Here is a 21558-nt window from a genome sequence, read left to right as displayed (position 1 = left end):
AGCACGCAGCAGTGCCCTCGTCCTGCCTTTTGTTGCGTCGTGCGTGGCTCGGGAGTGCTTCGACGAGATTTGTGTCTTCGTTTGGATGTGACAATGAGATAGCGAAGTAGTCTCTTTATCTGCCGTTTCCGACGACGATGTACCCTTCATAGTGATGTGATGTTCCTTTTGCGTATATATGCTTCTACAAGAGCTTCGTGCCAGTGAGGGTAAGTGTAAGGTCCCAGTGTTTGCCGAGTTCTGCATGGCCCTAATTAGTCGATAAGCGCATGTTACGGAAACAGCCTGCCATAGTACCTTATCCGATGATGTTCTAAGTTCTCCTTATCGAGTCGAGTGCTTCACACTGCAACCTGTAATGCGCCTTGCCCAACACCTTCAAATCCCGCATTGTCAGCTGCGATCTCTGCTTTCCGCTCGGGGCTTCTCCCTCGAGCCTCAGTCTGCTCCCGCAATGGACTCGTCCTCCGTTCACGCTTATGCTGTTGCGCTTGCATGAACTCCTCCGCAGCCCTCTTCTTCCGTGCAATATTAGCTTCGTGCTTCGCTCTGTTTGCCGCTTTGTTCGCCTTCTTGACATCAGATTTCGAGACTTTAGGCTCGTCCAGGTGCAAAAGACTGTCCACGTTCTTCGCCATCTCGGACATTGTCACATCATTGTTCAGCTCCAATGCCTGCAGTATCGCTGTATAACTCCTACATTGAGACACTCGTTGATAGATCGCTTCTTTACCCGGCATAAGCTGGCTGAGCAGGAATTTTGTATTGCCAAACTTGTTCTCTACCTCGAGCGCAAAGCGGAGGTATTGTGTCACGACCTCGCGCCAGTGCTTCTTCCCTCCTTCACTTTCACTCAAGAAGACGCTGGAATTCGCTTCGGCTGCTGTGGCAATCATGCCTCCGTCTACACCGTACTCTTGTGCAAGTCTGACAGCCTCGTCGCGTGATGCAACGTCACCATTCATCAGACATGCAACACCGTGAGAATGGCAGATCTCGCCAATCATCCTCAACTGCTCTCGTATCGCTCGTTCCCGAGGACGCATGGGTCGAGTACGGCAGTGGATTGTGAGACCTGTTATTCCTGTCTTGCACAGTTTGTGGACCAAGGCAGATGTTTCTTCTGGTGTGGAGAGTAAACGGATCTTGACGCTAATCCCTATCTCATGTTTCTGTCCGACTTCGTTGACGAGTGCCGTGAGGATCCGGGCGAGAAGGTCACCGTTCTGTTCTGTGAGGAGGGCAGCGCCCATGCCACCATCTGTGCTGAAAGACTTGGGACAGCCGGCGTTTACGTCTATGGCGACGCAGTAAGGTGCTACTAAGTCGGCGGCTGCGACTGCACGTTCGGGACTGTTGGTGCCAATCTGGAAGACTAGCCTATCACTCTCCCTCTTTGAATCAATTCTGTAGATGACGTTCTCCTTCTCGCCATCTTCGGTGACTAGACTGTTCGCGTGCTTGTTCTGGGGTCGTGACCATTCTATACAACCTGTGCGGGAATTTGTGCGCTGGATTGTGCCGATCATGGAGCGGTCGACTGTCTCGGGACCCCAGACTAGATCGGCTTTGTAGTAAAGGGCAAGGAGGCGAGAGGGGAGTTCGCCGGAACGGACCATAGGCGCAAGGACTACTTTGCCTCTGTAACCGACGCCTCGGCGTGGTATTGGGACATGAGGAACGGTCGCTGGAGATGCTGGTCTGGAGACATTCGAAGTCGGGCTTTGCGAAGGAGCAGGGGTGGTGTTGGGAGTGTTGCTGCCATTGCCAGCAGCAATGTTAGTGCTCATTGTTATTGTTCGAGCCAGTAGTAGTCGCCAAGATACCTGCTGTAGTCGCTGCGCATGGCGAGCAACTGGCAGCATGGATCGTGGAGGGGTCTTGCGATTCTAGTAGTGATGACTCGACCCGACAGTGGGACTGTTCCTCCAGAGCCCGGCGGTTCAAACGATCGGACAAGAAAGTTCTTATCGGCACTGTTACCTATCTACACGTGACTCGCCGTCCGACTTGAGACCCTCAATTTGAGCCTCGACGCCCTGAGAACCGGGGACTCGGAACTGACACCTTCAAACCTCGGGTGGTTGTAGTGAAGAGCTTACTGCTGCAGGGCAATCCATCTTACCGCAATAGCATTAAGAGGCTGATCATCATAAAGCCTTGTAGTCCTGATCGCTTCACATGTCCCTCACCGTTAATTCGATAAGATCGCTCAAAGCAGCACCCCAGCGAAATCTGAAGCTTGCATATTCGACCAAGCAACATTATTCGGGTCGCTCCTGCATAAAAGCTCAACAGACGTCACATCTCACCCCCACCAGCACATTTTTAATGCCCACCGCTGCCCATTCGTCTAAATCTGTAGCAACACAAAGATCTCAAGCTATTGCTCGACACTTCTCTACCACTACACAAGACAAATCCAACATGAATCTATACAGTTACAGCAAGACGCCGTCAGAGTACGCCCCACGTACTGTAGGGCAGCCACACACTCTCGACTATCGATGCTACATTGAGAAGAATGGCCAGCCTCTCTCTCCGTTTCACGATATTCCTCTGTATGCCAATGAGCAGCAGACAATCTTGAACATGGTCGTTGAGATCCCAAGATGGTCAAATGCCAAGCAAGAGGTATGAAAGACTCAACTTGACAAGAAGTGCAGTGACTGACCCACGACAGATCTCCAAGGACGAATTCCTCAACCCGATCAAGCAGGATGTCAAGAAGGGCAAGCTTAGATTTGTTCGAAACTGCTTCCCACACAAGGGCTACCTATGGAACTATGGTGCCTTCCCAAGAGTATGTTGCAGAAAGAGAAGCATAGGAAATCATATACTAATACTGTACAGACATGGGAAGACCCCAATGTCGTCCACCCAGAGACCAAGGCCAAGGGTGACAACGACCCACTCGACGTCTGCGAGATTGGTGAGCTAGTCGGCTACACTGGTCAAATCAAGCAGGTGAAGGTGCTCGGTGTCATGGCTCTCCTTGACGAAGAAGAGACGGACTGGAAGGTCATCGTTATTGACGTCAACGACCCTCTTGCACCCAAGCTCAACGATGTCGAGGACGTTGAGCGACACCTCCCAGGTCTTCTCCGAGCTACCAACGAATGGTTCCGAATCTACAAGATCCCAGACGGCAAGCCGGAGAACCAGTTCGCCTTCAGTGGTGAATGCAAGAACAAGAAATATGCCGAGGAGGTCATTCGAGAGTGTGCTGATGCTTGGGAGAAATTGATCAAGGGCAAGACTCAGCGAGGAGATCTGTCCCTGGCCAACGTTACCAACCAAGACTCTCCTGACCGAGTTGGTTCTCAGGAAACCAGCCAGATCCCAAAGAGCCAGAACTTGCCTCCTGCTCAGATCGATGGATCTGTTGACAAGTGGTTCTTCATTTCTGGAGCTGCTGTCTAAGTAAGCATTTGGTTCATGTCAGCGATTCCGACATGCCACTTTCTGATGTTGTACATTCATTTCTTCGAGATGTCAATATCATACAAGAGCAGTTGAGACAGCGGATTAGACAGAATTATTACGACGTATGAGATAGAGATCAAGCAAGCTCGTACTCAGAGTCAGAGCAATGAACACAATTTCTCCATGATGGCTTCCTTTATTCCTTTGTGTACAAGCATACGTCATCGTCCCTTCCCCAGATGCCCCTGCAATTGTTCAATTGTTCCAACTGCGCCAGGCGACCATAAACTTTAGGCGAGCCCAGTGATCTGCTTGTCCTTGTGATACCTCACTGTATCGGCCCTGGTTCAGTGCCACGTCTGTCACCCTCCTGCCTCAATCGATCATCATTTGCAGACCACATACTGCTGTGGACCTCGACCTCGAATCTCCAGCACAGACCTCGAGCCCAGCATTCCTTTTGCGTGCTTCTACCCTAGCACCTCGACCACTCCACGTGCTATAGCGCCGATCACTAAGACTCTCTGATTAAAGTAGACTACAGTCGCAAACAAATGGTACCCAGATAGCACTTCCATCACTGCCACGCAGCCATGCCTCCCTCTCGGAGCGCAGCAGAATGGCGCGGTCAACCCTCCATACGAGGCTCCTCCGAGCCAGCACGCATGATCCTCCTCACCTTCTCGCTCATCGGCCTGCAACTAACATGGGGCCTCGAGCAAACATACTGCACGCCCTACCTCCTTTCCCTGGGCATGTCAAAGTCTACAACCAGCGCAGTCTGGATCGCCGGCCCGCTGAGTGGTCTCCTAGTACAACCCATCGTCGGTGCGCTGGCTGATAGGTGTACATCCCGCTTTGGTCGTCGCCGGCCGTTCATGGTTGCAGGGAGCGCAGTCACGGCGCTGTGTCTAATATTACTGGGCTGGACAAAAGAGATAGTCGGTATAGTCACGGACAGCAAGAGTGTGGTCATAGTCACAGCCGTACTGAGTATCTACGCTCTGGACTTTGCAATAAATGTCGTACAGGCATGCTGCAGAAGCATCATCGTCGACGTCCTCCCTACCAGCCAGCAACAGACAGGCTCAGCATGGGCAGCCCGAATGTCCGCCAGCGGCCATGTAATCGGCTTCCTAATCGGCACACTACCTCTCGTCGATATCCTCCCCCCTGGCTAGGCGGCGACACCCAGTTCAAGAAAATGTGCCTAGTCGCCATACTCGGCCTCTTCCTCGCAATAGGAGTAACCTGTTACAGCGTCACAGAGCGCGTCCTAGTCGCTCAGGGCCACGAAGATGCAACCCAAAGCATCACCAGCGTCCTCACAAGCCTCTGGTCCCGAATCTGGAACCTCCCACCCCGCATCCAACAGATCTGCTGGTGCCAATTCTGGGGCTGGATCGGCTGGTTTCCCTTCCTCTTCTACAGTTCCACCTGGGTAGGCGAGACATACTACCGCTACGAACACCCTGAGCAAGCTGGCGGATCTGGAACAACCAACAGCGACAGCCTAGGCAATATCGGCCGTCTCGGCTCGCTCAGTCTCGTCCTCTTCAGCATCGTTACACTCATATCCTCCGTTCTCCTGCCCTACCTCGTCCGCAAGCCCGAAGATGAATCCAACCACAAATCCGGCAGCACCACCCGCAAAGGCCGCTTTACACCGCGTCCCCCACCGAGTCTCGGCAAGGAAGTCCAGAAAGTCCTCATGCGGATCTATGAGTCCACCACAATAAGCAGATATAAACCCGATCTCGTCACGACGTGGGGACTAAGTAACCTCGCGTTCGCGGCAATAATGGTCTGGGCACCATTCGTGACGAGTCTGAGGTTCGCGACGACGCTGGTGGCGCTGTGTGGTGTGCCGTGGGCGGTGAGCTGTTGGGCGCCGTTCGCGGAGATGGGGTTGGAGATTAATCGGCTTGCGCATGGGGGTGTGGGTGGGGCTGGGACTGGGGTTGGGGAGGCCATGGTGAGAGGTGGCGGATATGCGGCTGTACGGCCCAGCATGGATGACGACGACGATGTTGAGATGGAGGAGGCGGGACGGCCGAATCTGTTACATGCTGGTCGTGAGGATTCCGAATCGGGTGAACTTGCGGGGATTTATCTCGGTGTGTTGAATGTTTATACTACGCTTCCGCAGTTTGTGGGGACCGCGGTGAGTTGGGTTGTGTTTTCGTTGTTGGAGCCGGGGAAGAACGACGGGGCTGCCGGAGAGAAGGAAGGAGATGCAGGGGAGGGAAGCAAGTATTTGGATACAAAGGGGGTGAATAGTATAGCAGTGTGTCTGTTTATTGGGGCGGTTTGTGCCGTTGTTGCGGCGGAGGCGACGAGGAGGTTGAGGAGGATGAGATAGCGTGGTATACAATGGACTAAGTGAGAGCAATAGATTCTTCGTGGGGCACACGCCTGTCGACTGCCTTGCAACCTGTCCCTACTGTGGACGATGACCTTGAAGTGAGTAGAAAGCAAACGTCTCTACCGCCCATGCGAAAGCACCGTGACCGTGCCCAGCAAGAGCATAACTAGGTACTGTTCTGCAGAACTTGTGTACCGCGGCAGGTAGCAGTGAGACGTGCGCAAAAGGCAAGAGAGTACATTGAACATAGTTGGCTTATTGATATCACAGTCCGCAGAATCTATACATGTACATGTCCCATCCCCACAAACTTCCTTCCGCCCTTCCGGCGCCGTAGTTGACGAGCTTGTGATGTACATAGATACAACACAGCCCGACCACTTGCTAGGTTGCGCAGCGAACTCTGGACGATTCATTCGACTGACACTAAGCATCGTGCTTTAGAGTAAGAAGGGTGTCTAATGCTCGCGGAGCCTGGGATACTGAGCCCGAGCTTGGTTCTAATACGCAGTGTTTGGTGCGATGGTCCGTCGGTTGTTACTTCGCAGGTCGCGGGTCGCTTGACCAGCCAGCGGGCTCTCGTGGTTCCCGAGGAGTAGGCAAGCACGTCGGGGTGTGTGATCTCTGCTCAGGGTTATGAAGGCGCTGTTGACAATACTGTAGACCTTATGTGACATAAGGTTCACGACGAGCATCTCTTCGTTGTGTATCACTTGCTCAAGCACCGCGCGTCGAGTTAGGTCGGGTTGAGCCGAGTTCGTCGGAGCCACCCTAACGTCCTCAAAACATACATCCCATATGTGCTCTCTTTCATCGTCCCCGTACGGCCTCGAAAACTTCCATAACGTAGCTTCGATAACACGTCTTACGTTAAACTCAACCCTGCAACTCCTCCTTCCTCCCCAAAATCCTCGCATGCCTCTCCACACTCTCAATAATATCCGCCAGCTGCGTTTGCTTTTCAACCTTCTCAACTTTCTTCCCTTCACCACCAACATTCCTCCGCTGCTTCACCCGTTCCGCCCACGCAAACTTCATACTCGCTCCATCCTTGAACCCCAGCTCTAGTGTAGCCGGTGTATTGGCAGTCCGCGGCAGAACAGACTGTGTGATTTTTATGCTCTTGTGGGCGTTTGCGGGGAGGAGTTGGAGGAAGAGGCGGGGGACGTGGGAGGTGCTGCTGAGGGGGTTGAAGGAGGTTGAGAGGGTTGTTAGGTAGGTTGTTTTCATGGTTGGGTTGGTTGGTTATGTTGGGAGTTGGCTGATAGGTAATGCAGGAACAAGGCGGTTAGTGTGGGCGCAAAGAATCCTGTGTCTTCGGTTGAGCTCTGCGGGATGGTGCACTGATTGACAGACGGGTTGCGTGGAGGGTGGGTGCTACTTTTTGCAGTGGTGGTTGCGCGGAGCGGAGTGGGGGTGTTCACTGCCACTAATTTGGGAGGGAAGAAGAGCAGAAGATAGTGCCAGAGACGAGGCGTAGCTGGCTTGCGTCGTGCTTAGCTTGAAGCTCAAAGAATTCGTTGAGGTAGCGATGCTAACACGATCCTCAATGTGCTTCGTTTCTATGTCGAGCGCAACACTCTCGCGACTTTTGTTTGTTATGTTTGCGCAGGTGAGTGCCGAGCCAGGCGATAAGGCACTCAACACACGTGAGACCAGGGGTGATCGGACGGTACGGAGTAGAGAGTAACTAGATGTGCATTGGCACTGAATATCGATCGACGTTTAATGGATGTCCTGTGATGATGCTTGCTGTCTCGTTCAATTCTTGGGAGACAAGATTTCTCCATTCCTAGAAGCGCCATATATTCTGAGTGCTGGCCAGCTGTACATACGCTACTAATCTAGGATGCCGCTGAAGCTATGAAATCAGGTATGTCCGCAAATTGATGTGTAGGGTTCGCTCTACTGCTCGAGGCAATATCGTAATATCTCATGATTTGTCGTTGGCAACACTGCAAGTTACGCCGTACACACATAACATACGCTAGGTAGGAATGCACGATACGATGCCCAGCTAGATCTTCATGACTGCCCTCCTGATACTCTCAAAGTCGTGTCCCCACTGACAAGGTGTCATCTGGCACTTCTTGCCACCTCGCAATGTCATACAGCTGGCTCTCACATGGAAATACACAACCTTGACCCGACACGGCCGTCCATCTTTGTGCGTCCTCTTACAATCCGCCTTGTGATGAGCTGTACAGCCATTGATCGTATGCTTGTACCCAATATGTGTTAGTGAGTTCTCCTTCTCATGTGGGCATTTCTTCAAGACAGCGTATTCAGGGCACGCAAAAAAGCGACCTTGCGTGTGACACTCGTCCGGCTTGTGGCAGAATGTACCACGCATGTTGTCTGGACAGAGGTTCTTGAGGGTAGAGGCTTGAATATCATCGCTAAGGTCGGAGAGGAAGTCCTCGATTTCTGTCTCTGTTGCGATTGAGCCTGAGGATGCAAAAGATGTAAACGTAGATGCTGCGGAAGACGTTGTGCTCCCGTAGCTGATTTGCCGAAATCCATCATATTCTGAATGAGATTCGGTAGAAGAAAGTTTTCTCCGTTTGAATGGCTGGTCATCGTCTGGCGTAGCTAGAATAGCACCGCTTTTCAGTGGACGAGACTTCCAAGCTAGTGGTGTCACGCCATCGCTATCTTCATCACTGCTTTCGTCTTGTTCAAGAGACCCTGGAAGTCTCTCAAAGTGTACTCTGTTGTGATGAACATATGCCTCTGCCTGTGACTTAAGCCCTCGTGCCTCTTCAAGACTTTGCCGGCCAACATCTTTATGCGGGTGCATAAGGCCCTCTCCAAGTTTCTTAATACGTTTTTGCAGAGCTGCCCACGTTTGCGGAGCATTCATGTGGTCCGCGTCCATGACACGAATCTTGTCCAGCATATTTTGTAGCCTGTTCATTTGACCTTGTATCACTGTCGCTGAGGTGCCCTGGGCCAGCTTCTGAGCTCGCTTGGACACTGGTGACCTTGGGTCGGCAGATACTGGCGCAGGTGTTGGACCTGAATCTGCTCCTTTTTGTATGAGTGCCAGTCGTGCCGGGTTGATCATCTGATGGTCGTAGCTGTCCTGAGACAAACCTTGTAGTTGTGCCGTTGGGCTGGTTCCAGGGCTTTGCATGTCTGAACATTTCAGGTCAAAGTCATTGGTGGAGGTACGTCTTCTCTTTCTGATCGTTAGTTCTGCATCTCGTCAGCACAGGGAAGTTCTCTTGCAATCCAATCCACAAAACGCACCGATATCAAGAGATGCCCTCTTCAACGACCTTGATGATGAAGGCGGGCTGTACGAAGGCGAACTGTCCACTGACATGGCCATAGACTCATTATCTGACAGATCCTGCTCTTGCATCGTGCCATGATAGGAAGAGGGTGGACTGTAAGGCGAGGAAGACCCGAACTGAGGGTCTGAATGAGGCATGCTGGTGCTGTGAATGAGTAGATCTGTGGTTGATTCAGTATCGATCTGTTAGCCGTAGCCATGAAAGAAAATGCAGAGGCTTTGAAAGCGGTTGGTGAAGATCAAGCATTTGAAAAGAAACGGACAAACAGCAAGGTCAAGGTTGTAGAAGTGAATTTGGCATGCTGGACATTGCTGCTAGTATAAGTAACTTGATTGTCAGTGAATCAGTAAACGTTCACTTCACTTTTGCTGCCGTGCAAGTCCTCTGTCGTTTGTTCGCTGCTTGCGGAAAGAGCGATGTGGTGCTCCTTCCTGCGGCTATTCTTCATGAATACATGTCGCTCTGCATCGGTCAGGCAGGACCGCTTACTTGCAACGTATCAATAGCTCGAAGCAATGTAGGCATCTCATCGTAGATCCATGCGCAGCAATTATGAGTTGTCAGTAGGACCGGCAGAGGGCGGTCGTAAGAAAAGAGCAAATGCACGGACCATCAGTCGTTTTTGCCAAGATTATCGTCATTTGCAAAATAACTGAGGGTCTTGGCATTCTGGCGATTCTTCCTCCTCTCAAAGACTGTAATTTCTAGGCAAGAATATGCCATGAAATCTACAACAGGTACTAGAAACCTGATATCCTCATGATCAAATTAATTAGTCTATCTAGGTGTTCCAATAGCACCAGTTCTACAGTAGTAAACGAAGAGTTGACTTTGAGTAGTACACAGGTTGAGTCGGCTAACTTACTTCTTTTTCTGGTATTCAGTGCTCGAATTTTAGTCGCGACGACTATATAGTTCCCTTACGTCTAGCATAGAGACTATAAGTACGCCGAGATAGTCCTAAGCAAGGGCTATCTTCTAATACACATTTTACTATAGCTAGGTGTATATATAGTGCGCGAGCAGGTACCTCTAAATACGACTTCGAGGAAGAAGAAGAATCGCCAGAATGCCAAGACCCTCAGTTATTTTGCAAATAACGATACTGGCTCCGACCACCAAGGAGGAACTACCGGTAACATTATTCACATACGCAGAAAGCACCGATATAGATAACTGATGATGTATTGGTAAGCTCATCTAGAGCAGTGCTATATAGAGATAACTGTTCCAATATCCAACAACCCCTTCGATATGTCCAACCAAATCTAGACTCAACTGACCAGTCCAACCAATTCCAACGCAAAGGCAGCGCTTCCTATCATGAGAATGACCCAAGCTTGAATGTAGCCGTCAACTTCTCAACCATATCACCAACTTCGCCCGCAATCCGCGCAGCGCCCGCAAGGACTCCCTGTCCAGCGGGCTTCGTCCCAAATTGAGCAACAATATCATCCGCAAGAACGGCATCAAAGTTTGTGTCATCCGACAGTACAATGACCTGTCCAGAAGAGTTCGCACCATCAAAGACAACAGCGGCCTTGATCGTCTTGCTGACCGGTCTCTCAAAGTAATGAGTCTCAGTACCAGACATAGCACCCGCATGAATAGCCGATATCGCTCTGTGATTTCCAGAATCCAGAACCTCAAAGACATCCCACTCACCGCAGCCGCTTCCCCAGCAAGAGCAATCGCCATACTGCTCTGTTCGGGCAATCGCAGCGTTTAACATCCACGCAGCTGGCATGTCCATGTTCCAGCCCGTCTTGCCGGACATGGGCATGTCGAACTCAAGTAGGAAAAGCTTGTTCTCGCCATCGAAGCCGTGGTATGCGACCGTGCCGGGGCGATGGGCGCCGCAGCTGTCTCCATCACAGGGCTTATCGGAGTAAATGATGACTTCGGTGTTGTCTTCGATCAGAGTATCAGCGAGAACCTGTTCTGAGGCGGAGCCGCTCTTTGTGTCGGCTGCCATGTACGAGAGGGAGTTGCCCATGTTATTGTCAAAGACGCCCGAACCCTGACCACCCATGTTGTTCAAGAAGACGAGGCCATCGGCTGTTGTGGACTCAGCATTGTAGTAGGCCTGTCGTCCCCAGTTGCCGGCGCCAGCGTTGACGACTGGGATCGAAGAGTTCTTCTCGACTTTTGGCGCCGACGAGGATTGAGCGGCCTTGCTCGGCGCAGCTGCCGGGGCCGCAGCGACGCCGACTGATGATGCGCTTGGAGCTGGAGTCGCAGCAGCCGCGCCGCCGTAGTTGTTTGCCCAGGTAACAACCTGGCCATTTATAGTTGCAGTAACAATATCTCCAACAGCACGCTCCTGATGACCGTGACCATGTCGCCTTTCAGATGAGTTAGGCTTGACCCAGCGTTTTGCACTGCTGCTTCCGGGTGTATAAAATGCGAACTGCTTCAAATGCATAGGACCTCGGAAGTGCCATGATACCTGACAGAGTTATTTAGCATGATTGCGCAGCATGCAGCGCAGTCGGAACTTACCTCTCCATCTAATGGCGACATGCCGCCGCTGAAGCTGACTTGCTCTTTCGTACATTGGCCATTGCTCATGTCTGTGACTTTGCTATAAGTGCCGGCCTGGCCCCAATCTGTAAAGACAATCCGTTCAACGGCACTGCTGTACCAATTTCCGTTGATCTGTTGGGCGTCGCCAAGGACAGTGCTGGCGGAGGCAGCAACCACTGCCGCGATTGTGGTTGTGTACTTCATGTTGATAGGTAGATCCGAGTCTATCCAAGTTTGATAAGAATAGGATCCGTGATCAGATCAATGGTGTACACTCAATGTACCGTCTAATGCTGATGATAGTAGATCCGGAAATGCTTTTGAGGTAGAGGTTAGGTGAGAAGTGTGATCTGTTCGCGTGATGTCTTGATGACTGGCGCCGGCTCAACGCGGTGATGTAAGTGAGTGACAGGAAAGAACGGACAGCCTCTTTGCTCGTGACTGGAAGCAAAAGAGTGACGAAGGCACACGAGCCTTGAAAGCCACACGCAAGTATCAATATGCTGAAGATCGAAAGGGTGTTCAAGGATGGAGGCTGGGTTATGAGTACGTCGGTGCGCACCTGATGCATCATCTTCGCAATATCTCTAGCCTTTTCTCAAGACAGATCCCACCCCGGAAGTGCCACTTGGCAGATTCTCGGCGTTGCGATTGACGCCTCGAGATGAGACGCAGACTAAGCATGATCAAATACACTTTCCGATAACACTTTGCGATGACAAGCAGTGTTTGCGCGGCCTGTAGAGGCGGGTGTAAGAGAGGGCATAGAATTCCAGGGGTCGGCTGGCGCTGGTCTGTGCTTGGCAGGAGATCTGGGTTAAAGCCAAGGCTGGGCGAACCTAGCGGAGGATCCCTTCCAAGCCTGACTCGTCTGAGTAAGATTGCGCACGAGACACTAGAGTATTTGACTCTTGATGAGTTCGTTTGCTTTTTCTCCCTGGTTCGTGTCAACATTTGCAACTTGTGTCCAAAGCAATGAAATCAGCTGCTAGAGCGGCGCTTGCGATATATCTATCCATGAAGGTGAAAGCATTCCCATATCATTGAACGGCAGAGCAATCAGACGCTGATGAGATAAGCCTTGCGAATCTGATGGACTTTCGCGATGTGGATTGCTCTAGGACTATGGCTGCTCTCTGCTTTTGAGCTTGGTCCAACCGCTCGTGCCTGGTGTTCTAGCTGACAATGATTCCTCATCAAGTCGAGTTCTTGTGGTCATAATACTCCTCGCATCGTCATACTGCTGACCATCTAATGTTCTTGTTTTGACGAATACAGCCTCATCGAATTGTTCCCCACCATCATCCCACTCTTGGTCTTGCAATAACTCCCACTCAGCGCTAGTGATCTCGGTGAGTAGTGTTTTCCTGAGCGACAAAGCTACCGCTTGCCACGAGAGAAAAACCCAGGAGCGGAAGTTCTCACTCCTAGACGTTCTCGGTAACTGACTAGGAGCACTCACATCAGACGCCTGACCCAATTTGCCGGCCGCCTCTTTGCGAGTATCGTGCAATGGCGACGAAGACTGCCTGATCTGCCCTGGGCGCTTCTGTATGAGCCTATCGGACTGCATGCGTGCAATGCTCGGTGCTTGGGGGTTAGCGATGAGCAGTTGGTGAAGATTCTTCCCAATGTTGCAGATCTCTTCCCATGAATTCGTGCCTGTTGTGAAACCTTGACTCCGGCAAAGCCAGGCTACATCCCACGCCAGCAAAGCAAGTCCTTCGACGAACATGTTGAATGCTTGGGGTTCATTCTTCTGAAAGTTGAAAATCCTCTCATCCCGGTTCTCGGAGCCGATGAACAAAGGTCGAGGCCTGACTGATGCACCCGTTTCATGCCTAGATGCTGAGGGACTGCTCGGTACTGACATCGCCGATACAGAACCTAGCGCATCCGGTAATCTCCCTCTGTAAGATGCGAACGGAGCAGTCACAGTAGGCATAGGATGAATCCTCGAGGGTAGTGTTATCTCCGCGGGCAGGCGAATGCCTAGGTAGAATGCAACTAGCAGTACAAGATGGGCGACACTACCCAGCACTGCAGTCAAATCTGCACATCTGACGTTGCTGATCTCACGCAAATCTGGTAAAGTCAGACCTGCAATCGAGTATTGCTCACGACCAGGCGCATCTCGTTGTCTGCGCCTTTGCCGTAACCTCATCAAAGAGGCCGCCTCTCGGCATAAAGTGGCTCTGCTACCGACAGACTTCTGTTGTATTTGCAAGATCGACGACGATGCTTTGCGACTAGCCGTGGTAATTTTGATGAGATCTTCTTCCCACCTGTGTGGTACTTTCTTTTCGACAGTTCCCAACATTTGTTTCTTCTCGACGATTCTTGCCTTGAGTTCTTCGATCTGTGCCTTGAGTTCCTCAGATTCATGTTTTAGGCTTTCCTTTTGGTGTCCAATTTGATTCATGCGCCTCTTACTTTCGCTGGCGTGTACCTGCTTGCATTCTTGCTGCCAAATGATCTCATCTTGACTCGGTGTGGTTACGTCAGACGGGCCTTGTGTTTCGGTTCTGACTGCTCGTTCGACACTAGACTTCGCAGCGTCTCTCTCTAGAAGCATCCGTGCATACTCGAGTCGAGGCACATAGGCCGCACTGCGGGCACAATTTGTGCAGAGGAAATCAACAGACTCGCCAGAAGGTTTGAGACAGATATCACAGTCCATTTTGCATCCGTCCTGGTTTGTGATAGTTTCCAGATCACTCAATATGCGTAGAGCTCAGCCAGGTGCGATGTAGAGGATAGGCTGCAGCCGGATTCGCAGGCGCCTCCTGCTGCAGGTGCAGACTTGAGTAGGGCGACGAGGCGCGGACAACATGGTGGTATTAGTGCTGTATGGACGCGATTACCACGCCTGGGTCGTTGTCGAGAGCATAATCCGAGGTACCACAATCTGATAAATACCTGCTGGTACCAAACAGCAAGATCTATCGGCAAACATAGAAAGGCAACCACGCACAGTGGTGACCACGAACGCATGACGCATGCAGTATCACGTGATTACGCGTACTCGTGCCGGCAGCCATCTTCATGGAACACGGAAGGCGCGCGAGAACGCGTTCTTCGATAGAGATATCCTGTTGGCCATGGAAAATGATCGATTGTAGTTTATTGTCTCTGTTTCCTTTGGAATTCTCATTACGCCAGAGACCGCGTCGTATACTCAACAACGTCGAGATGGCAAAGTCTGAAGCTGAAGATCGCACATCCGCGGCTGATGCTCAGGGAACAGAGCATGATGTTGCTCAAATAAGTTCCTCTCAAGCGACATTCGTGCCACCTCGAGAGAACCAGCCACCCACATCTGCTCAAAGTCTAGGAATCCCTAGGGAAGACGACGGCAGCCAAGAGGAGAATGTCGACGGTAGAACTACTGACATGGCTAACAACCAAACCTCTGGCCCAAACTCTACACCCAAAGGCTTAGCTTTTGGAGACGCCGTCAAGCAGTTCCAAGGGAAGCTTGATCGAGAGTTCGTAGCATTCGAGCAGCAATTGCAAGAGCAGGATCCTCAGGATGTTGTTAACGGCATTGAGAGTTGGGATGTGCTCGAAAACGATTATCACAAGGAGGTTGGAAACGTGATCGCTCAGGAGAAAGACATTATGGACGGATTTGACGCACGATTCAAAGTTAGTCGATGCTATTGATCGTGGCTCAATTGCTAACATTTTAGCAATTCCTGCTGTGGATGCAAGTCTCGAATGAACGAGAGACTAGTCGTGCTCTGAAGAGGTATGTACTTTTTCTTGATTGTTGGGTGGTTTTTGACGACCTGCAGAATCAAGACCCAATCTGCATTCGTACAAAATTCCGAAACGTCTCTGGCACGGCAGGAGCAGCATTGTGAGTAAGGTAGGGCGAAAGGTCGAAGAACTTGCTAACGAACGTAGACGAAAGAGTGATGGAAGCTTTCCAAAGTGCTATGCAGCTGCTCAGTCAACCATCTTGACCAGAATTTGGACTCGTGTACAAGCAATGATTGATTTGTTCAGGAGCAGGAATTAGGTGCAATATCGTAGCGGAATCGACACTCTGCAGGGCCGCGAGCCATGATACGTCATCTCTCTCGGACAAAGGAGCAATGGCTTCCGACTCTGAGACTCCAAAGACTTTCTGATACTATATACTGGTATCGATAGCCCCAGCATATTTACGGCACTCCGCCATTTTTCTAGATCATTCTTTAATTTGCGCGAAGCCTATTACGCCATGAGCGATGTCAATGGTAGTGCAGATAATGCATTGCTAGCACGACTGAATGCGCTGAGGAAATCTACTATCGATTTGGACTCAAAGAAGTAGGTACCAACACGCGCATAGGCTTACGGCCGCTGACCGGGGAAGACCTGTTTTCGAACCGTCTAGTGAAGTCAATCTGCCCGTTGACCCAGCCCCGGCACGAGCTTTACATGGTGAATTGGTATCCCGCTTCAAGTCCCTGAACGGCAAGAGCCATTCTTCTACCTCGTCAAGTGGTCTGGCAGGCGCGACTGACAGTGGCGGCCTGATCACTTCGGAAGCTGAAAATGGAAAGACCATTGAGGAAATGCTTGCTGAACTCGGGCCAGAAGAATCTTGGGTGGTCCCAAAGGATGAAGAAAGTCAAATTAACGAGCTCCTCAAGACAGCGCAAAGCAGCCTAAAGCAAGCGGAGAATGTCAATCATGATTCTGAAACTCGAACAGCTCAGCACGACGAGTCAGCCGATGATCAAAAGGAGATTGATAGCATCGGTAATGACGTGCGCGAAGCTCGAACACAGATGTCCAACATGCCAGAGCCGATTGAAGACGAACTTGACGATGAAGCCGACCAGTATCTAGCAAAAGTGCTCGATCAGATAAAGCATGAACCCGAGGTTGCAATAGATGCTGAGACAACTAATGCAGAATCCTCCAGCGGCTCCGGGCGTGGATCTAATACACAGACCTCAGCATCAATTGGCTTGAACCTGCCATCAGCACCCGCAAAGGAGCCAGATCTGCCGCCTTCATATTCGGAAGTCGCAGTGGACGATGAACTTGCTTCGAGATTTGCGAACCTAGGCGTGCCGTCTGTGCCTACTAGCATGAAGACGTCGGCTGAGAGACCAACAGCTAAGCAACAGCCGAAAGGATACACCGACGAGGAGATAGATTCGTGGTGCACCATATGTAACGAAGACGCGACACTTAGCTGCATTGGCTGTGATGGCGATCTTTATTGTACAAACTGCTGGCTAGAAGGACACAAAGGTCCTGACGCCGGCTACGAGGAGAAGAGACACAAAGCAGTACAGTACAATAAGGGTGGCGGTATGAAAAAACAGCCAGCTAGGCGCATGATGGGAGCCTGACAGCCACAACGACCATATTCCAAGAAGCAGAACACCATTGCTTTATGGTTTCCGATCATCGACTGCTTTGTATACGAGCTGCCGATGCTGGCGAAGGCTGCTTTCCGACTGACAACATATGAGCTGCCAATGCTGGAGAGGGTCGTTTTTCAACCTCCCTCCCCGCATTGTCACCCCGGTTCGGTACACTCCAAATGCTTGGCAGCGGCACTCCGGCTTTGATACAGCTGTGCTTGGTCAAGATCGACACGCTCTCCGCGAAACACCGAGGCACGGTGTTCGGCTATGGAGTGGTGGCGCAGCAGCAGCAGCAGCAGCGGGAACGCGGCTCAAAATCAAGCTTTCAACGCCGAGAATGAATCCTAGGATCGAGTCAGAACGCGTGCTGCTGCCGGCCGTATTCGTCGAATATAACAAGAGCTTCCATACCCCTTCACATGGAATTTCCCACCTCGACCTCTCCAACTCTCGGACCTGTCTCATAAAGGCTGTCTCGAAATGTCTACCCATGACTCAAAGTCCGAGAAGGACATTGAAGTGGGCCACTATGAAGGAGTAAGTCTACGTCGCATTGGCGTCGCAGCGCTCACACAACTTGTAGAAACAGGGAAGACATGTTCACGAAGGCAGAGATCATGGCGTCGCAGTCGAGGATGTCCTGGTCGAAGAAGACCGCTCAGCCTCCGCTGCTGGACCGCCCGAGAAAGAGGACAAGGAGACTCGACGAATCGTCCGTAAGATCGACTTTCGACTTCTTCCAGTACTGGCCACGATCTATTCCTTCGCGCTTATCGACCGTGTCAACCTGCCAAACGCTCGCATAGCGGGCATGGACGAAGACCTGGAGCTATCGGTGGGTGCCAGGTATTCGATAATCACCATGATTTTTTTTGTGCCGTATGTTATCTGCCAATTTCCCGCAAACATTGTCATCAGGAAGATCGGGGCCGGATTGTGGTTACCTTCACTGGTTGTCGCCTGGGGCATCCTCTGCATCGGTATTGGCTTTACCAACAGATGGACAGAGTTGCTTGGCTGCAGGATCATATTAGGCGTACTCGAGGCTGGGTACTATCCGGGTAAGCATGTCTCGTCATATGCTGAGCTCCTCGTACTGATAACTTCAAGGTTGTGTGTTCCTGCTTTCATGCTGGTATTTGCGATACGAGGTACAAAAAAGATTCAGCGCGTTTTACCTTCTCGCACTGTTGGCCTCGGGCTTCTCCAACATCCTAGCCTATGGCCTGTCCTTGATGGATGGCGTTGGCAACCTCGCTGGCTGGAGATGGATATTCATAATGGAAGGCATCATTACAGTGGCGCTGGGGCTCATGGGATACATCCTGATCATCGACTTCCCAGACAAAAGCACAAAGCCACACCTCATCACACGCAAAGCATTCCTCACCATGGATGAAGCGAGGATCGTTCTGTCCCGTATCGAGCGAGATCGAGGCGACGCTGTCGTTGACAAGCTCACTGTTCAAACGGTACTGCGACACCTCCGTGATTGGAAGATCTGGGAATTCGCTTGGCTGTATCTGCTCAACAACACGGTAACATATAGCTTCGGCTTCTTTTTACCGATTATTCTGAGGAATGACATGGGCTACTCGATCGCAATGAGTCAAATCCTTGCTTTCCCACCCTACGTGGTAGCGGCACCTTGGATGTTCGCGACAGCATGGGCAGCAGATCGCTTCCGCAAGCGAGGGCTGATCCTGATACTCAATTGCACACTTGCGATCGTTGGTGTTGCGATGATGGCCTTCGCACGGTCATCACCAGCAACCCGATACGCTGGTGTCTTCCTCGGTGTGATGGGGGCTAACAGTAACGTCCCCACGATTCTGAGTTACATGCACAACAATATTGTTGGGCAAATGAAGCGAAGTGTTGCTAGTGCGCTTCTAATTGGAGGCGGAGCCATCGGCGGTATCATTTCAGGTAGGTTTGCGTTCACTGTGTGTGTTACATCTTAGCTAACGGAGACAGCCAACATCTACCGACAGCAAGACGCGCCGGAATATCTTCCTGGTAACGCTACTGTGATTGCAACTCAGGTCTTGACTGTTTTGCATGTCCTCAAGAACTTTTGGGTGTATTCTAGAAAGAACAAGAAGGCGGATCGAGGAGAGATCGTCCTTGAGGGTCAAGTCGGCTTTAGACAGACTTTGTAGAGTCAATACTGCCAATGCCATCATCTTGCCTCTAGTCTCTTGTCCTGAACGAAAGAACGCTCGATTGTTGTAGAGCTGTTCACCCGCTGATCCAACTAATCAAGCGTTTTAAGCACAACTCTAAGCATGTAAAGCGCTGGGTCCATTGAATTGGAAGGTGCTACTCCGTATTGTATTCCATGTGGAAGTGAAGCTTCAGAACGCGTCGCGTCGCAAACGCGTCTCTGGTGAAGGGTGGGGTACCCTTTCGGAGTTGTACAACCAAGCTGTCAGTAGCTATTGTGGTATCATACTCTGTCCAATGTAGCTTACCAGGTTTTCTTTATGTTCGATCACAAGATAACACATGCAGCAAGATTCAAGCTACTCGCGTACATATCTGACAGCTGCAAACAATCACTATCAACCAATCCACGCCTTCTCCAACGACCCAAAAGTCATCGCGGAAAGACAAGCACGGAATGAGCAGTTGAGACGACTTGGCCCAAGTGCTGCTCGAAGAAGGAACGTTCCAAGTCTGCTTAAAGTCGTCGCTGCTAGAAGCAGTGCCGTAGGCAGTACATCAGCAGTCGCGGCTGCCCCAGGTATTCCAACAGCGATCGACATGGCCGATGTTGAGGAAGATGTGAACAGGCCACCTGAGAGTAGTGACGATGAAGAAGCAATATTGCCGAAGCCAGTCGAGACAACATTGCCAACCCCAGCCAGCACGCAGTCGTCGCAGTTGAAAAGGCCTCTACAGAAAACAGATGGAAACAGGCGCGCATCGAAGAGGCTGAAGCAGGACAAGGATGAGGACATATCAAGCACGATACCGGAGACGATGCCAATCTCCAAATCCCAAAATGAGCCCGACTGGCTATCACAAGCGTCTCAATCAAGTCAAAAGAAGAGAACTCAAGTGTACAAGTCACGGAAGTATGTACCAGCGCCACAAGAACCTGCAACACCAGAGAAGAAAGGGAAGGCCAAGGCATTCGTGGCAGCAGATGACATACCGCCTACGCCTCCATCTAGAGTTTCTGAGAAGAACAAGAAAATGGTATTACTTACACAGAGCCCTTCGAAACGGTCACCGTCACCGAAACGAGCATTTTTTATACCAGATGATTTCGACGACGACATAGAGATCCGCAAAGGAAGCACAACCGATGGTTCCAAAGAGTCATTGTTTGATAAGCCAGAGAGGTCTCGGCAACGGCGTGGTTCAGACTCTTCTCTCTCTTCTGCCGACTCGTTCATCGAGTACAAGTTTGACGAGGCGACCAGAGCACGCCTCGGCGTGATTGAGAAGAGCGATCTGGAAGAGAGCAAACAGCCGGAACTTGATCCAGATCATGTCCTCTGCCCCATGTGCAAGCGTTCCTTACTCAAAGCCGATCTCGACCTTCCCTCTTCCGATCTCTCGAAGCTACCTCTTTCGAAACAGCAAAAGTTCTGCTTCGATCACAGAATACAAGATGCGAAGCGTACATGGGCAGAAAAGGGATATCCCGAAATTAATTTCGACGATCTAGGCTCATCCTCCCGCCTACGGAAACACATCAAGTCTCTACCATCCATCATACAACGCAAGAAAACATCACATTACCTCACTGTACTGGATGACGCGATCAGTGCTGCTAAGGGCAATCAGACCGCCATCAAGCGCTACTTTGACGTAACAGCCGTTACGACGATCCATAACGGGTACTATGGCCCTCATGGAGCTAAAGTCATTTCTGCGGCAATTGCAGAGGATGTCGAGGTGACGAAAGCGCTCAAGAAGGCGACCAGGAGCGATAAGAGTTTCAAGCTAGCTGGTCTTGGGCGAGCGATTGACTGTGTGCTACTGCCCGAGGTTATTGTCAAGTTGGTCATAGAAGACATGAACCTGTTGTCAAGCAGAGGAGCTAGGACAGGGAAGGCGGAAGAGGAGGCAAGAAAAGTGCTGGAGGAGAGTGTGGATGTTGGGCTTATGCTTTGTGGGGATGATGATCATGTTGAGGGTATGGATGATGAAGATACGCTGTATGAGTAGGATATTGTCGGAAGGCTGTATAGGGCTATTTTCGAGGTGTAGGTATATTGTGAGCTACGAACACTGGCATGGACAGGACTTGGCACGGATCAGATGCGCCACAGTTGAGGCACGATTTCTCGGTACAAAAATTCCATTTTCAGAATTTGGTCTCAGGATACTGGGGTGCTCCCGAGAATTGAAAATCAAGAATCTGCTTCGCACCTTCCGAATCCACCAGCTCGGCGCAATACCGACCTGTTACTTCTTTGCTCAAGTTCCTGACAAATGTTCCTTGCCTCAAGCTCATTTTCACAGATGTTGTTTGAAAGTGTTCAGCCGACAATTTTGGTGAGTGAGATTCGTCTCACATTTCGAACATCTTCGTGTCCTCTTCACTTCAAGCTCA

General features: G+C 51.0%; 11 protein-coding genes across 11 annotated transcripts; 7 read left to right on the top strand and 4 right to left on the bottom strand.

Moving 5' to 3' along the window:
* Positions 1-341: 341 nt before the first annotated feature.
* Positions 342-1790, bottom strand: dus2 (tRNA-dihydrouridine synthase 2; the record flags this gene model as incomplete). Its single annotated transcript, XM_064875335.1, has 1 exon — positions 342-1790. One exon carries the CDS (start codon positions 1788-1790, stop codon positions 342-344), a length of 1449 nt encoding a protein of 482 aa, XP_064728600.1.
* Positions 1791-2427: 637 nt separating this feature from the next.
* IPP1 (Inorganic pyrophosphatase) lies at positions 2428-3423 on the top strand (the record flags this gene model as incomplete). The annotated part of the gene is made up of 3 exons (XM_064875334.1): positions 2428-2634; positions 2684-2803; positions 2854-3423. The coding sequence occupies 3 exons, from the start codon at positions 2428-2430 to the stop codon at positions 3421-3423; spliced, it is 897 nt and encodes a 298-aa protein (XP_064728599.1).
* Positions 3424-4019: 596 nt separating this feature from the next.
* PMZ80_006924 (uncharacterized protein) lies at positions 4020-4607 on the top strand (the record flags this gene model as incomplete). The annotated part of the gene is made up of 1 exon (XM_064875333.1): positions 4020-4607. One exon carries the CDS (start codon positions 4020-4022, stop codon positions 4605-4607), a length of 588 nt encoding a protein of 195 aa, XP_064728598.1.
* A 23-nt stretch (positions 4608-4630) lies between these two features.
* PMZ80_006923 (uncharacterized protein) lies at positions 4631-5788 on the top strand (the record flags this gene model as incomplete). Its single annotated transcript, XM_064875332.1, has 1 exon — positions 4631-5788. The coding sequence occupies one exon, from the start codon at positions 4631-4633 to the stop codon at positions 5786-5788; it is 1158 nt and encodes a 385-aa protein (XP_064728597.1).
* Positions 5789-7808: 2020 nt separating this feature from the next.
* Positions 7809-9227, bottom strand: PMZ80_006922 (uncharacterized protein; the record flags this gene model as incomplete). The annotated part of the gene is made up of 2 exons (XM_064875331.1): positions 7809-8989; positions 9044-9227. 2 exons carry the CDS (start codon positions 9225-9227, stop codon positions 7809-7811), a joined length of 1365 nt encoding a protein of 454 aa, XP_064728596.1.
* A 1184-nt stretch (positions 9228-10411) lies between these two features.
* Positions 10412-11820, bottom strand: TOS1 (target of Sbf; the record flags this gene model as incomplete). Its single annotated transcript, XM_064875330.1, has 2 exons — positions 10412-11539; positions 11593-11820. The coding sequence occupies 2 exons, from the start codon at positions 11818-11820 to the stop codon at positions 10412-10414; spliced, it is 1356 nt and encodes a 451-aa protein (XP_064728595.1).
* Positions 11821-12739: 919 nt separating this feature from the next.
* On the bottom strand, positions 12740-14296 carry PMZ80_006920 (uncharacterized protein; the record flags this gene model as incomplete). The annotated part of the gene is made up of 1 exon (XM_064875329.1): positions 12740-14296. One exon carries the CDS (start codon positions 14294-14296, stop codon positions 12740-12742), a length of 1557 nt encoding a protein of 518 aa, XP_064728594.1.
* Positions 14297-14808: 512 nt separating this feature from the next.
* On the top strand, positions 14809-15584 carry PMZ80_006919 (uncharacterized protein; the record flags this gene model as incomplete). Its single annotated transcript, XM_064875328.1, has 4 exons — positions 14809-15264; positions 15309-15367; positions 15414-15478; positions 15526-15584. The coding sequence occupies 4 exons, from the start codon at positions 14809-14811 to the stop codon at positions 15582-15584; spliced, it is 639 nt and encodes a 212-aa protein (XP_064728593.1).
* Positions 15585-15844: 260 nt separating this feature from the next.
* PMZ80_006918 (uncharacterized protein) lies at positions 15845-16970 on the top strand (the record flags this gene model as incomplete). The annotated part of the gene is made up of 2 exons (XM_064875327.1): positions 15845-15933; positions 15980-16970. 2 exons carry the CDS (start codon positions 15845-15847, stop codon positions 16968-16970), a joined length of 1080 nt encoding a protein of 359 aa, XP_064728592.1.
* Positions 16971-17468: 498 nt separating this feature from the next.
* PMZ80_006917 (uncharacterized protein) lies at positions 17469-19150 on the top strand (the record flags this gene model as incomplete). Its single annotated transcript, XM_064875326.1, has 4 exons — positions 17469-17525; positions 17572-18049; positions 18099-18917; positions 18966-19150. The coding sequence occupies 4 exons, from the start codon at positions 17469-17471 to the stop codon at positions 19148-19150; spliced, it is 1539 nt and encodes a 512-aa protein (XP_064728591.1).
* A 346-nt stretch (positions 19151-19496) lies between these two features.
* PMZ80_006916 (uncharacterized protein) lies at positions 19497-21170 on the top strand (the record flags this gene model as incomplete). The annotated part of the gene is made up of 1 exon (XM_064875325.1): positions 19497-21170. The coding sequence occupies one exon, from the start codon at positions 19497-19499 to the stop codon at positions 21168-21170; it is 1674 nt and encodes a 557-aa protein (XP_064728590.1).
* Positions 21171-21558: the final 388 nt, after the last annotated feature.

Source organism: Knufia obscura (genome assembly GCF_036327395.1).
Source record: "Knufia obscura strain CCFEE 5817 isolate CBS 148926 chromosome Unknown scaffold_8, whole genome shotgun sequence".
In the NCBI taxonomy this organism is placed as follows: domain Eukaryota; kingdom Fungi; phylum Ascomycota; class Eurotiomycetes; order Chaetothyriales; family Trichomeriaceae; genus Knufia; species Knufia obscura.
This window is presented reverse-complemented; position numbering and strand designations above follow the sequence as displayed.